Raw genomic sequence first — 15867 nt, 5'->3', positions numbered from 1 at the left:
CTCATCTTCTCAGCTCTCCCTGTCTCCTCTCTGGACTTCTTCTCTGTCTGTCTGTCTGTCTGTCTGTCCGTCTGCTCTCTTCTGCCCCCTTCTGCTCCGCCCTCCCTTTCCTCTCTTCTCTGAGAAAAAGAGACGCAGTAGAGAGAGCTTCAAGGAAATGTAGAGCAACTAACTCTCCTCTCCCTCTCTTCTCTTTCTGTCTGCTCTATCTGTGCTGATTTGTATGTAAACTCGATAGTCTCTGGGAGGGAGGAAGGGAGGGAGCCAGATCCTGCATCTCATCACCTGGCAGGTCACATTTCTCAAGAGCAGGACACAGATAACCCAAATTAATTCACTGAGGAAAATGATGATACTGTCGATTCTGATGTACAATGCGATTAATATGAAAACAATGGCTCCCTTATTCGAACACAGAGGAGACTTTGCTGTATGATTACCTGTAAAATGACCCTGTAGGTGAGGAGACCGTACTTGAGCCCTCTGAAGGCCGAGGAAGACAAAGACCTCTGCTTAGCCCTGTGAGACCCAACCCTATCATTTCAACGTCACCTTTAGCTCTCCAAAAAATACATTTGCAAATACGATTTTTTTGGAACAACTACATTTACATAACCAATGGGTCCTATTGTCTTGCCTTGCAATGCCATTGGATAAATTTGGTCTTTCAAATGAAATGAGCAATTATAGAGCTAAAGGTGACGTTTTAATTTTACAACAAGGGGCCTTACATCCCCTCCTGTGGACCCCTGACGTCACACGCACACAATGTTAGACTGGCTGCTAACCGTCTAGTCTGCATATACACAGCTGCTTATGTCCTCCTGTGCGGCTTGCCTCTAATCAATATATTAGGGTGATACTTTGGTACCTTTGTCCTTCTTTCTAAAGGAAGATAAAGAACTAGTCTAACAAAGCAGCAGGATCCCTACAACATTTTCCCATTGTAGGGAGACATTTTTGCAAGGCTGCCAATTAGAAACTTACAGTAATTGCTTGTTTATGAAGCCATAGCAACATGGCATAGATTCGTCCGTACTGCTGTTATTTTTGGCCAGCCCTGGAGTTGTTGTAATTGTTAGTGTCTACGTTTGAATCCCCTCCAACCCCTTTAATTATACCAGTGGTCTCCCCACAATAATCTCTATGGGGAGGGCAAGGGGGGTTGTTGTCACACAAATTAGCCACTTGGTTATAATAACGTACACCTTTAATGAATACTTGTTTCCTTTCCCGAATGAGTAGTGGCCACCTGATTGAAGGTGTACTGTTGTGCAACTATGTTGTTTGACAGACAGTTGTTTTGAAGTGAGACTTGCACAATGAATGAACACCATTCTGACACTCCTGGGGTGTGTTGCATGTGAATGTTAGGAGGGGGTCCCAAACCTATTCACGTGATATGATACAGAGGCCCATCTTGACACGCTGTTCAGTTTATTAAAGTATTTTTCATCTCACAGTGACAAAGACAGCAGTGTTCAAGGTCTTGTGGAGTTCAGTGTCACCTCTGCGTGCTGAACTGAACCCATGCACAAACTCTGTGGAAACAACATATTCACAATACAGTAGAGAAGCTCTAATTAAGTCTCTATCTATCTTGCTGTGCTCTAGGATAGTGATAATTCTGTCACCGGAGAAGGTCAATAAGCTTCAGGGTTTGGTCTACAGGGTAGATGTTATCTTTAGGTAGGTCAGGTCCGGGGCTGGGTGTAAGGTTGAGGTTAAAAGGTCTCCCTCTTCCTCGACAAATCACCAAGAGACCGTGTTCTCAGTCAACTGACTTGTTGAAACACTTGGTTTGTCTTTACGTCATCTCCCCCACATGCACAATTGAGCACAGCAACAGAACACGACACATGACATAATCGTTCCACACATGCACCACACCTATAGCACAACACAGCACAGGAGCACAGTAATACAACACAACACAAAACAACACATGATATCATGCTTCCAAACATGAACCCCACGTTGTACACTAAAGCACTACACAAAAACACAGCACAGCAATAGAACACAATCTAATATATAATAATTACACATATGCAGGCCTACAGCATATCATGTTTTTCAAATTCTCATTTGAGGCCTTGGTAACACTTTAGATCCAGGTGCTTGTAATAGGCATTAGTTTATCAATAAAAAGGCCTTAGTAAGTATGTAAGTCTTACTAACACATGATAGTGTTAATAGGCATCTGACAAGGGCCTTGTTACCTTTTAACTAATGCTTATCTCATCTTACAATATGTATCTGCAATCTTTCTAGCAGGGTCCATCGTTAATGAATGACTTGTTAATCCCGTGCTCAGTCAACAGCTCATGCTCCTCTATTCCACAAAAGCATGCACTGCCACAGCCCCCAGTCAACTTGCACCAGGGCACCCCCAGGGCCCCAACTTCAGGGCAACAGTGTCCAGGCCTGGTCACCATCATCTCAGGGTCACCAGCTGAGCCACTCCCATGAGGATATCTTGCCTACTGAACTGAATGAGCCGAATCCTGCAGTTTTTTTCACTTTTTTATCGTTTTACTTAATGTAAATGCGTCCTTCTTGGATGTCTGGTTTCCCATTCCTCACCAGGAACAGAATGACTATGACATGGTTTACAAAAGACAAACTAATGTTGTCCAAACTCAGCTTCTCCCTCCTGTCATCCTGTCAGAGGTATGTCCTCCTCTTTCTAGTCTTCTGGTCCCGACACCTGTCAGTGGCACGTATGGTGTTGATATGGAAGCTAAGACGCTGCTGTTTGTTGTTTGTTTAGTTGGTAATGGGGGTACGGAGTGGCAGAGGGAACACAGCGCAGTAAGGGCCAGGAACTCTCATCTACACATTGGTGGGTTTCCAAACCGACAGAGCGATGTTCACAGTGAGCAGCAGGCTCGATCACCAATGACAGACAGCTGCTGTGGACCCTCCCAGAGAAAACAAACTACGAGTGCAAAATAAACATTTCCAGCTAGCTTGGATACGATAGAGGCTTAATTGCACGTTCAAGTTCTCCAGATTCACAACCTCAAGCTCAAACATGTCATTTGATCATATACATTTACAAAACACAAATCGACCTACATGTCTGAATAACAGGGCCTGGATGTTCCAGAAACAACCTAGGCTAGGCTGAGTTTAGGACAGGACATAAACATGAATGTGACAGTCCCTTTACAGTGATGCAGAGCTATACAGCAAAGCTGTAGTTTAGACTGCCCTTCCTAAAAAGTATCTCTCACTGCTTCCGAGTTTTAAAGGAAATGTCAATTTAAAGATTCCTTAACCAACTAGGACAAAAGGATGAGTCATACGGCCCTCCATACTAAGGTACCAATACAGGCACAACCTGAGTAGGAGAAGGAGGGACGATGCAGTTTGATCTCTTATTCCTCAATATGGAGTTTGTTCTAGGTCTCTCAAACAATCAGTTTTCCTTCAGATTAATCCTCAATCTGTGCTTACCTTACACATTTGGCAAGGGAGAACAGAGACACACCGTCGCACACACACACACACACACACACACACAGAAAAGATGCCCCTGCGAGGCAAATATTAGCCAACACAAGGCTATCAGCAAGTGCCATCTGCTGGACCAGAAGGTACCTATAGAGTCAACATACCAAACCACCAGCAACATGGACACTACAAGAAATAGAACAGTAGAGAGAAAGGATGGAGGGAGAAAGGGAAAGGAGGAACAGAAGTAGACAGACAGAGAAAAAGAGACATGCAAACTGTTTATCAGTCACAGAAAGCAGATGTTTCCTACAGCACTGACAAATGTTGAGAAGCTGTATCCCACTGGGACCAGTGCTGTGCCTCCCACTGCTCTCTGAGCTGTGTTGTGTTGCTGTAGCCCCACATCCTCTGAGCCATGGATGCCCAATAGCCCAGGCCAGCGCTGAGCAGCACTCATTATCCAGCAGACTTCAAGCCTCCAGGCTTCCTTAACTTTGAAGGAGTGGTGGTGGTTGTGTGAGTGACTGAGTGACTGAGTGACTGAGTGACTGAGTGACTGAGTGACTGAGTGGGTGAGTGGGTGAGTGGGTGAGTGAGTGAGTGTGTGAGTGTGTGAGTGAGTAAAGTTTATAAAAACAAAGGGGGTATGATATCGTGTTTCAGCTGTTCACCTACAGCTTATAATGTGCTTTTGTTTGAGTTTCCACCTGTTAAAGGAGTTACATTTCTCGCCTAAGTAAGTTGTTCAGACGATTTTCTCTCTGATCTACCGCCACAATACAGTACCTATTTTACGCATTACGCCCGCAGTGAGTACCATAATTCAGTAGGCATCTCAATATACTTTGTGACTGCCACATGGCGGTTGATTGTACACCTCTGGGGTTTGGTTTAAACTCTGAGGGATTTGGTTTTAAAAAAACGATCATTTGGTTACGTCTTATCCAGAATACGACTTCTAGAAGTTATTTTTTCTGCTGCAGCTCGTTTCATCGCGAGGAGGTGCTTCAAAGCCGCACAGAATTCTTGAGGCTGCACAAAATCTATTCATACATAGCACGCACTGATAGTCTGCAAGCCTGCATGCCACTTACGCCGGGCTATATCTTTGTTTCAGCTTTTATGTAGGCTATATACACGGAGATGTTATAGCCATCAAGAGATAACAGGTGATATTTGGTCGTTATTCTTGCAATGTCAGCAAGCCTCAGCAATTGCTCAGCTTCGCTGTCATGATCTACTCTACTGCAGTGGCAATGTCGAGGAAGCAAAACGTTGGTGCCAAGCGCATCAACTTAAACACTCGAAATAAGCCTGGTTCAACACGAGGCAACATTTTGCGCAAAATTATCTGTAACAACAGCCTGTTGAAATAAACCTCCTTTCCTCCAAACAAAAATCGCTTTCGTAAGCGTGAATTGTTGCACTATTGAAATCCTCAGTAGTTTGACAGTGGTGAATTGGCGGTGTTAATCAGGTCCATGCTCACTTGTGATGTGGGCCTATTGAAATCTGTGTCGAATGCTGTGAAGTGGGTGTTTTAGCATATGAAAACAATTAATTTCGTTCAGGCCAATAATAGCCTAACCAACACACACACCTGCACTGGTCTGTTTTGAACCTCAATGTTGTGATAGAGCCTGTGGTAGCGCTTGATATTGCTATCTTAGGTTTCATTACAATATAAGGAGACATACGGTGTAGAGCCGTCATCTCCGTCTGCCTGTGGAAGCCTACCCTAGCTTGTTTAATAGGTAGGTGTTGCAGGGGAAATGCTGCAGCAGCAAACTGGGAATTAAATACCTGTATAGCAGATCACGTAAGATAAGCGACTCAACGCTGAACGCAACCAACATTTGAACGCTTTGCCCATCTAAGGTGCTATAATAGCATGTGTCAGCGCGCTATTTAAAAAGTTAGGAGATTGTGGAGCTTTGGTGATGCAGCGTCTTATTGTGACTGTGCGCGGCGCGTCCCTAAGCTGGGCGCTCGCTATAGGCGGTCTACAGGAGAAGTTGTCCCCCCTCCTGCTTCTCTGCATTTGCTCGCTGCACAAATGTGATTGCAGATCTATCACCATTACAACAAAGGTACAACACTCACTCACTCAGAGTGCAGTTATAGGCGAGATGAATGAGCGCGCGATGGCAATGAACTTACCACTTGGATTCTTGGTTTTCTTAAGACTCTTGCCACAAAGACACTGCAGCATATGCGTTCCTTTGCTGAAAATGTTCCAAAGAAACCACATTGATTTGGGCGAAGAGCAATCCAGTGGCTTAAACACCCAGATAGAGATGAGATCCTTGCGGTTGCATAATAACTCTAGTGAATCAGTTTTCCAAAACAAGCCTACAGATTGTAACATAGAAAAATAGGGGATATCCAAGTCCTTCGCGCTTTCATTCACGTGGTGAAATATTCACTATCTGTCGGACTTTGCAGTTGATGTGTTTTTTCTTCTTCTGGCGTATAAATGATGCCACCTTAGCTGGTCGGTTATAAAAAATATACTCTATAAATTGCATGTGTCGAGCCGGAAGGAGACGTGCAGCCGGTAAACAAACTGAACTAGCGTGAAAACAGTGAAACGGCGGATTTTCGAGGAGAAAAACCTTGTTAGTTCATGACTGTAAGGAGAGGAGGGTGGATCTGAACAGCATCAAACGGCAGGGGAGGATGCATAGACACACTACTGCAATGATAGCCCAAACAAAACACAACACATAGCCGCATTAAGTCCACTTGGTATCTTCTTTAGGCTACAAACCAAATGTTGGTGCTCAAATTCCTAAAAGCCCAGTTTTCATCTAATCTCTACCCTTACTGCAGCGTTCTGTGGACAGGTTTTGCTCTCTGATGCCTGTCCCGGTTCTTTGGGTGGTTGTTTCTTGCCTGACTGGTTGCTCTTGAATTGTTTCACAAATGCCTCACTTTCATCTCCAAAAGTACGGTGCGCCCGCAGTTTTTTGCGTGTATTTCCACCAGCCAAGCATCTGAGTTAGAAATAGATGGGGAGGAGGGGTTAAACTGAAAGATTGGCTTTCCATTACGTAAACACGTGGTTTCTGCGCCGTCATATTACCAACGCTCTCAGATGTTTTATGAAGAGGACAGTCTGCTATTGTCTCAATGACTCATATTGTAAATTAGTGAATGATAGTTGTAAATTGAACTGTTGATCAGGTGTGTTAGACATTGACAATTCAGTATGTATCACAATGTTTGTCAGAACCTGCAGGTAGTTTTCATGACTGAATCATTAGGTTATCTTTACAAGGGAGTTCCACGGGTTGTAGGTGATACAGCCTTGTTTCCTAAAGAGGTCACAGGTAACAGGTTGGCCTGTGATAGGTTGGTGGGCAGCAGGTGACATGAATCTGCCTGCGCCATGGTTTTAAAGGCTTTGTAGGGCCAAAATTGTCTGCGTTATGATTGACACTATTTAGACTTGTGACTAATACCCATTGTACCATAGGAGTTGTGCTTTGGTCTTAAAGAGGCATTTTTTGTATTCTATTAACTGTTACTTTGGCAAACACAACTTCACCTAGTGTCTCAAATAGGGTTGCCAACCCTCCCGAATTGTCCGGGACATCCCAAATTATGGGTGATTTTGATTTGTCCCATTTGGGACAGCTCCAGTCCCATATTCTAATCACAGCCTCGCCGGCTAATAATAGGATACTGCAAACGTGCCAAAACTCACACAAACGTTGCTATGGGACACGGCTGTTGCTTGTTGGTGACAATGGTTGGTTTAGGCCTACAGCTTTTCAGTGTCTGTGGCATATGGTTTAGTCTGAGTCTAATGCTATTTCTCGAAAACAACATGCGATTTGAGAGAAACTTGTAAGATGTGTCTTGACTATTACTATGAACAATACACTCAAGCAAGTACAGCAGTGGTTTGCCAAAATTAAACTGAAATGAGTAGGTTCATGGTATGGCTAACAAAACCTTGCGATTCCCTTTATTGTTGGTCAGCTGTTGGCGCAGGGGCATAGGAAGTGTCCCTCATTTGCGGTTGAGGAAGTTGGCAACCCTAGTTTCAAACACAACACACATTTTCTTTCTCTCATACACACACACAGTCTCTCACTCTCTTTCTCACTCTCTCACACACACACACACACAAACACAAACACAGAAACAAACACACAAAAACCATTTTAAAAACACACAAACTCTCTGACCTGCACACACTCCCTGACCTGCACACACAGGAACATGCACAAACGCCATACATATGTAGGAAGACCTAGACTGTAAATTGACCTAGAGTTGTGTGCACTATGGCAGTGTTATTACCAGCAGTCCTCACATCTAGACCCATGGGGTTCCGGGTCTGTTAGTGTTGCTCATGGCGATTGTTACTGCTGCGTACACATCCCTCTCCCAGGAAGGATGTTTTCCATCACAGACTGAAGAGGAACTAAACAACCATTTGTTGCTTGCTTCCTTTAAGAGGGGAGACATAACTGAAGAAAAGACAAGAGGCCAGCCTCCTTTTCTAGCTTTAGACATTCAGAACCAGGATTGTAGAAGAGTCCTTTTGTTCGCCTTAACTGTAAAGGTTCCACCTGACAAATTAAATACAACTTTATGTATTATACCATAAGTAGAACAATACAATCTTTTCATTGCAGAATGAATCATGTGAAGAAAACAGTGTTTTTGCTCTTATAAAGCCTACAGATTCTACATAGCCATCATTTAGGATGGTTGACCTTCCTGTCAGATTATTGTCATGGCTGTGCAGTACTCTGACTAGCTGGCACCCACCCTATCTCTGTTGTAACAGGCCGAGCTTCATACAGTAATTGTTTTCCCTCGCTACATCTCTACGTAGGGGTGACCCATGACCCATTAGCAAGTACTGGTAACATAACCTCTCCTCGTCTACTCTCTTAATCATTCAACCAATGCGAGCTGGATCCAGAAAGGGAGATTGACTTCCATCAGGAGAACACCCCCCACCCCCAATTTCTGTTTCAGATTAGTGACCCATTAGGCTCAGGCAACATTTTATGGGCACTCAGGACAAGTCATTTGGTTAGTATTTGTTTGTATATAAATTGTGTAGCAAACTGACAGAGTATTATTCAAAAGGACTGACCAGATATGCTATTACACAATTCTTACATAACACGTCCTTTCCTTGTCATACTCTGTCCTTGAAATGCTCTTATAAAGGAGACAAACAGTCTTGTCTATCATGATATAAGTGTACAGTTTCCCTTCAGACAGAAGTCACCGCAGCAACGATTGTGTGTCGCTAGTATAACAATGTCAAGTATACAGGCTTCTCTGGCAGCTTTGTGAGAGAGATGACATCCTACTGATCCAGTCTTCTCGCATGTGTATCATTAGTATTGATGTGTGAGTTTTGATCATTAGATTGAACATTGATTTCACCAGACCATGTGATCCTGAGATACAGGCACAGCTCATACAGGACTCAGTCACACCAAATGTAACTACATCAAACACGTTCTGGTCTAAAACAGGATTGATAGGATGATAATCACCTTAAGAGTCATACGTACACATCTGCGCATCCGTATAAATGTTTACACGTCACGTCATTCTTGCCTTGTGCATGTTCATATATGTGTGAGTGTGTGTCGGGAAGTGTGGCATGACTGTGTGTATTTGTGTGGGAGTGTGTGTATTTGCTCATTGGTCTGTTGCCATCTGTGTGGAAGTGTGCGTTCGTGTCCATCTACATTGAACTTCTTGATCTCATAAGGGTACGACAAGCACGGTGCATGTGTGTGTAAGGTCAGCTGCTCTTCTAAGCTAACGCACCCCCCCCCCCCCCCATTCCTCCTCCAGGAGAAGGTGCCTGTGGGCTCTTGTCCAGAGCCCTCTCATATCCCCGTCTTCTATTGATCTCTCTGCTGTGCTGTGTAAAGTATTATTGCACCCAGGAGGTTGGTGTCTGCCTGTTTTGTCAGCCATCATTACAGTAGCGCCGTTTGATAGGCCAGACCAGGGTCTAGGGGTGGGGTGGTGTGGTGTGAACACTGTAGGACATGCACAGCGATCCTGAACAAACATTTCCAGAAGCCTAACAAAAGAAAGCAGACAGGACACGTTGAATATGACACTGGAAACCACAATGGCAATTCTTTTTTTTGTGATACGGCTGTTTCAAGCAGCATGGGCAGCACTGACTGTGCTCTTTGAGGTAGACGGGGCTTGTGCTGTTGCTCTCAGGGACTCGAAGCCAAGTCTCTGTCCTCTGAGAGGAGGGCAAACTTTGCTAGAACCATCCGCCGTCCTTCACCCCACTCCTCACTCAGAATGATCTTGGCTAAGCCGTCCCCCACTAAGAGAGGGCGGTGTGTCTGGCACGGCTGGGAGATAGGAGCAGATGAGCAACCGATAGGACTGTCATGCACTCCAGTACACACACAAACACAGCACATTTATATGCACACACACACACACACACACAACTTCCTCCAGCATCTGCTGACCATCCGGAGAGCTCTCGGCCACTTAGGTGTCCCCTCCAGTAAATGTCCAGTACAGCTGCTCATGGGGGAGGGGCAGGCGGGGCGGGGGGTCCACTGCATCACAAGCCGTTTGTCTGTCTGTCTCTTACAGGGGCTGACGCAACATCCAGAACTCATGGATGGTTTGAGGTGAATATTGAGTTAACACCAAGGAATAATCCCAAATATAGATGTGTATTGTTTTTATACATAGCTATAAGTAGATTTTTTTAATGAAATATCATCCCTCTAATTGCCACTACTGTTATACCGTTATATTACTTAGTTAGAAGAAGATGCAATATTATTATTTTAGTATTGTTACTGTGCGGCGTTACCCCTAAACTGGAGTACTGTATCATTAGATGAAAACTACTTTTTAATGATTTAAATACAAAACTATTTATAAATCAAACAATTTATATTATACGTATGACTGAATACCGATAAACATCCCTATGGTCTTGGCTGGTTAAACGATTGCAGTAGGATCCCTCTGTAGTATGGTGGTGCTGTAATGATATGTTGATGGAACAGAGAAAAGCACTAGCTCTCCAGAGAGCTCCTACGCGGTGAGTAATAGGCCAAACTGCCAATAGAACAAATTGAAGAATCCACACACTTAATAACCACCCCTCTTTAAAATCCCGACTAATTATTAATGTGCAGAGATTAGGGCAGTGGCACTGGCAGGTAGAGGATCCAGACACCCCTCTGTACAGCCTGGTCCTGCCCACACTCAGTGTGTGTAGAGTAGGCAGGAGAAGGCCACTCTCTGCCCATCTGGAAAAAACAGCGCCAATACCGTACTGTAAGACAGTAAAGAGAGAGTACAGTGGTACTTTATTGATCCCAGTTAAGACATTGACAGGCAAAGTAAAAATTGTCAAGATACAAAAATGTACAATGTAAAAGCTAAACAGATATGCAATAGCTATAAAAAGCTATACAAATACAAGGTTTTTCTATAATATTACAGTACATGTTTCTGAATGTTGTTGAATTGTTGTTTCTTTTCTTGTGTAATAGGCTGTACACAGAAGTCCCTTTGAATGGGTCTGCAGTCATAGTCTCAGTTTGTCTTACAGGGTCGGGGGGAGAGGGAGGGTGCTGGACTGACCCTCCCAGAGGCCAAGGTGGGGGGTGTTGCTGCTACACTGATCACAGTGATGCCAGCCATACCCTTCTGCACCGTCTGCCATTGCCCTTCCCCTTTCACTGACTTTCTCGAACCGCCCATCAGTCACTGCTTGGCATGGCACACAGACATTCTCTCTTTCTCTCTCTTTGTCTATCTCTCTCTCTTTCTCTTTCTCTCTCTCTCTTTCTGTCTCTTTCTCTCTCACAGTTTTCACTCTTTCTCTGCTTTCTCTCTCTCTCTCTCTCTCTCTCTCTCTCTCTCTCTCTCTCTCTCTCTCTCTCTCTCTCTCTCTCTCTCACTCTTAATGATGCACAGGGCCTAAAATACAGTAGGCTCGTATAATCATGCTCTTTCATAATCATCTCTTGGGGAGGTTCCAGTCCAGAGAGATCCGGCAAGATCAACATGTTCCCTTCTTAGATGAGCACACAGCCTTTTATAGCCTGTGTCAGAGTCATGTATACGCTGTCTCTAATGATTTTGTTAATAAGTTTACTAAGATGGTTCACAATGCCACTCAATGTAAAACAATGTGCACAAACAATTACAGAAAATTCCACAGTTCTAATTTTGGAAACTGTGAAAAGATAGTAATTTAATTAAATAAAATGTCACAAAATGTATTAATAAATCAAAGCTTTTGAAGCTAACATTACTATGGCTTTAAAGTTTGTATGGTTACACGGTCTTAGAAAAATATATATTTTTAAGATTTGTGAGTTTTTATGTTCTGATCTATATTTCAAACCAAGACCCCAGACATTCAATGACTTCAGCTAAGTCAAATAAGTACAAAGAACCAAAACAAGTAACTGCTATCTTCCTAGTGAAATAGAAACGGCCTTGCCTGCATATTGGTCTTGGAACACAAACGTTCTAGAATGCTAGTTATCCCTCTGTTTGAAACTACTTCTTCTATGCTGTCTCTCTAGTTAGTTATCTCTTTACATTTCACTAGCCAAGCGAAGGAACACACGCAAAATACAAGAGAAGTATGTACATTTACATGGCATTTGCAATATGTGACATGTGTTCGACCAATGTGTGCAGTGCATGTATCTGTGATGAGTCTGGTGGTCGCCAGGACATAGCCACATGCAGTAATGCGATTGATTTGTTCCAGTGGTGCCAACAGATAATCAATATCTCTGCTTTGTTCTGGAATGTGCTCATGTGTGCTGCTGTCTCTCAGGCCATTGCTGTAAGGCCATGATACTGGACCTCATAGACCATGATACTGGACCTCATAAGCCATGTTACTGGACCGGATAGACCATGATACTGGACCTCATAAGTCATGTTACTGGACCTCACAGGCCAGGATACTAGACCTCACAGGCCACAATGGAGCCTACCTAAATGCGTACACAATGATAAGAAATAATATCACATAGACCAGAATGTGGGCCTGGGGGACATCTAAATCTGTTCTGCACTATTATGGTCTGTGTACATCAGCTGCATTACAAAGGCCTAGACATACTTAGGCATAATAGACTCAATTTGGAACTGCCATAAATGAGTTCAGTTTGTCAATATACCTGCTCCAATGTAGGCTTCTTTGTTGTCATCTTTCCCTAGTCTCTGCTTACGTAACAGCAGCACACTGAGCACTTCCTCTCATGTAGCTACTGGACCGAGTTTCTACTTCTTGTTAGGACTCTGTGTTCCATTATTTATGCCTGTGCAGAGCACAGATCTTTACGGAAGACAAGCTTTTATGGGTTGAGCATTTAAACCGGAGAGTACTTCCTGGTTGAAGCTGGCAGTGTGTACTGTGTGTGTACATCATGCTGTCATCATGCTGAAAACACTCGTTTATTACCTTCCAAATGGCTGTGGAGGCCTGATGGTGGATGAGTGGAGTCTTGGTTCTGGGTTTGATCTCTGCTGTATTTTCTTTCAGTTAGAGATTGGTCGGACATTAAAACCAATTTAAAGGAGAAAAGCTCATTCAGATGTCACATTATTGTATGTACTAAAATAGCACAGTATAACTGTATAAATCCAAACTTGATTAAGTATTTGTAAGAATTCGGGGATACTCTCTACCTTATATGTAAAGTTCTGGTTCTAGATTAAAAAGATTTTATAAAAATAAAAAGGAAATACTTAAAGGAAGTTGAGAAGTTTCTCATGTGTCAACCTTTTCAAAAGCTGCGAGTGCCTTTAAAACTGTCAACAACAGACACCTGATCAGAGTGAGCAGGAACAGAGGGACCAACGACACACACACACACACACACACACACACACACACTTACTGTCATACACACTCACAATGCTCTTGCATTCAAAAGCCATAATGTGGGTTGCAAGGAGACATTGCTAAAGGTGTTTCTAGAAACAGAACGCTGACGCTCAGAACGACCTTGGTAGCCTAACATTAAATCTAAAAGTTAAAAGACAAAGAAAGGCATTTACTGGATTTGTATACCACTTTTGTCCAAGCCATCTGCTCTGTTCTGCTAGCTGTAAAGAGTTCTGGCAAGGCTGAGAGGAGGCAGAGAAAACAAAGGAGAGGAGGGTGAAGTAAAGGAGAGGATAGACGATGAGGGGAGAGGGGGGAGGTGGGGAATGTAGACAGAGAAGGAAAGGGGATAGAGGATGGAGGAGGTTAAGAGGAAGAGAAAGAGTATGGGAGGAGAAAAGATTACGTGTGGTGAAGAAAGCCGGGGGTACCGGGGAGGAGGGAGGGAGGAGAGATTAGAAAAGGGAGAAAGGAAAGGAAGGCAAGGTAAATGTGAGAGGAAGTAGGGGAGCGGTGGGGAGGAAGCCGAAAGAGGAAGAGAGGAAGCAGGGCAGAACAAGAGAGGAGAGGAAAGGAGAGGAGATGAGGAACTAGAAACAGAGTGGAGACAAGAGGTGGCGGATTAGCAGCAACAGCCCTCTTTAAACCGTTTCATCCCCAGAGACCCGTTACCTTAGTCACTTTCCATAACACGGAAAGAAAACACAGATCTAAATCTGGAGGGAATGCAGTCTTCTCACTTCTCCGGAGACTGACTTCTTCATCATCACTTCACCAGCTAAGGAAAACATGTGCTAACAAAAAGTGCCCTGGGTACTAATGTCCTCAAGACACACAGGATACGTGGAAGACCAGTTTCCATGGTGAGGTAACAACATGCTGCCAAACACACCTCTACACATGATAATGGGCAGGTTATCTCATTGTCAAATGGCTGTTACAGTAGGTTGAAGTATAAAGGCTCAAACAACCACATAAGCTTTATTGATTACGTTTTTTTTTTTTGGGGGGGGGGGGGGGTGACTTGGGGAAATAGTATTCCAGAATGCTGCCGTGTCTTTCGCTGGCCAGTACTGATGCAGTTGCCAGTAGAGGTGGAGAGCATGGCATGGATGATGCCTTTAAAGCAGATGATGCAAAAAGAGGCATCTCCACATCAACAATTTCCCACCACTGATGAATGTTAGCTTTGGATACAAATCACAGCATACACTGACATTGACTGCGCACACTCAGTGGCCTGGTACCGTAAACTGCTTGGATTTGACTGGTCTCTTAGAGTTTAGGGTCAGGGTGATGACCTCGTCTGACAGTCACTCCCTTGACGCTGCAGCCATGGAAACCTTCTGTCACATACCCATTATACTGTTGTGTAAATTACGGTAAACCATGGCACACATCTTTTTATATTCTATATACAGCAGTTGAGCAATAAGGCCAAAACAGCAATGTAACTTTATTTAATGAATACTTCATTGTCCACCGACAAGGAAACAAGCTGTCAGTGTCTCAAAGAAACAAGAATTTACCTATTTGCAGCATGGTCAGCAACGCGTTAATAGCAAGTCAGCAGTGAATAGAAGTATTTAACTCTCAAAGGAACTTGCAACACTGCTTACAGAACAAATACATTTGAGAGTAACATGAAGAAACATCTTAACATTTAACATCTTAACTTATACTTATGACTCATACACAGTAATATAACAAACAGCCATCACAATACCCTCTATCACAGCAACTTAACACCGTTGCACCATAACAGAACCATCATTTCCTCTATCACACCACTTGGACACCATAGCACCACAATCAGAAACGCCTGATTGGAAATTGAAAAGCCCACAAAGAAATTCACATGACCACCACAACCTTAACTCTACACAACTCTGACGCACAAAGTGTTTTGTGACGTTGGCGTTGTTATAGCACACCAGGCCCACATAACTACAGTGCTGTCCCAGCTGTAAAAGTGGTGTGACCTTTCGTACATCGGCACAGATAGGGCTGTGATTGTCGACCTCCACGTCCTACATAACTGGCAGAATTGTCGTTTCCAGTCTCGTCCTGGGTGCCATCTGCCTCTCTTCCTTCAACTGAGCAAGAAATGAAACTTGAAACATTTTTACTGCCCATAATTCATTCATTATTCATTCATTCCCAGCGCAGTGAGATGCGACCACTGCAGGGGAGTGGGAATAATTAATTGGTGGTTGGGGGTGTCCGTGGGGAGGAGTCATACTAGGAGAACGATCTCTGATGGGAAGAGGAGGGGGGGGGGGGGGGGATTATAAGGATTCGCACAGTCTTGATGTTAACATGATGTAACAGTGCATATAAGGGTTTCTCATTCAGCTTTGAATTTTGAAGGTTGTTGTGGTATGTAGCTTTACGCTAATGACAGTGGTGTATGCTACTGCCACCATGACTGACCAGGCCCAGCTATTCGTCGATGAAACAGATTGACAGAAACTGTTCAACAAGTTCAAATTGATGTTGAATTCTGATAA

General features: G+C 43.6%; 1 protein-coding gene across 1 annotated transcript in view; it reads right to left on the bottom strand.

Annotated features, from left to right (window-relative positions):
- The window catches only part of fgf14 (fibroblast growth factor 14), an 87764-nt gene extending 81934 nt beyond the window's left edge, over positions 1-5830 (bottom strand). The window contains exon 1 of the mRNA XM_084688921.1: positions 5623-5830. Within this exon, the coding sequence (XP_084545047.1) occupies positions 5623-5830 (208 nt within the window). The remainder of the gene's footprint in view (positions 1-5622) is intronic.
- Positions 5831-15867: the final 10037 nt, after the last annotated feature.

This window comes from Hypomesus nipponensis, chromosome 23, assembly GCF_054491055.1.
Source record: "Hypomesus nipponensis isolate SF chromosome 23, ASM5449105v1, whole genome shotgun sequence".
Lineage (NCBI taxonomy): Eukaryota > Metazoa > Chordata > Actinopteri > Osmeriformes > Osmeridae > Hypomesus > Hypomesus nipponensis.
Note: the sequence above shows the minus strand (reverse complement) of the source record. Positions and strands in the feature narration are given on the sequence as shown.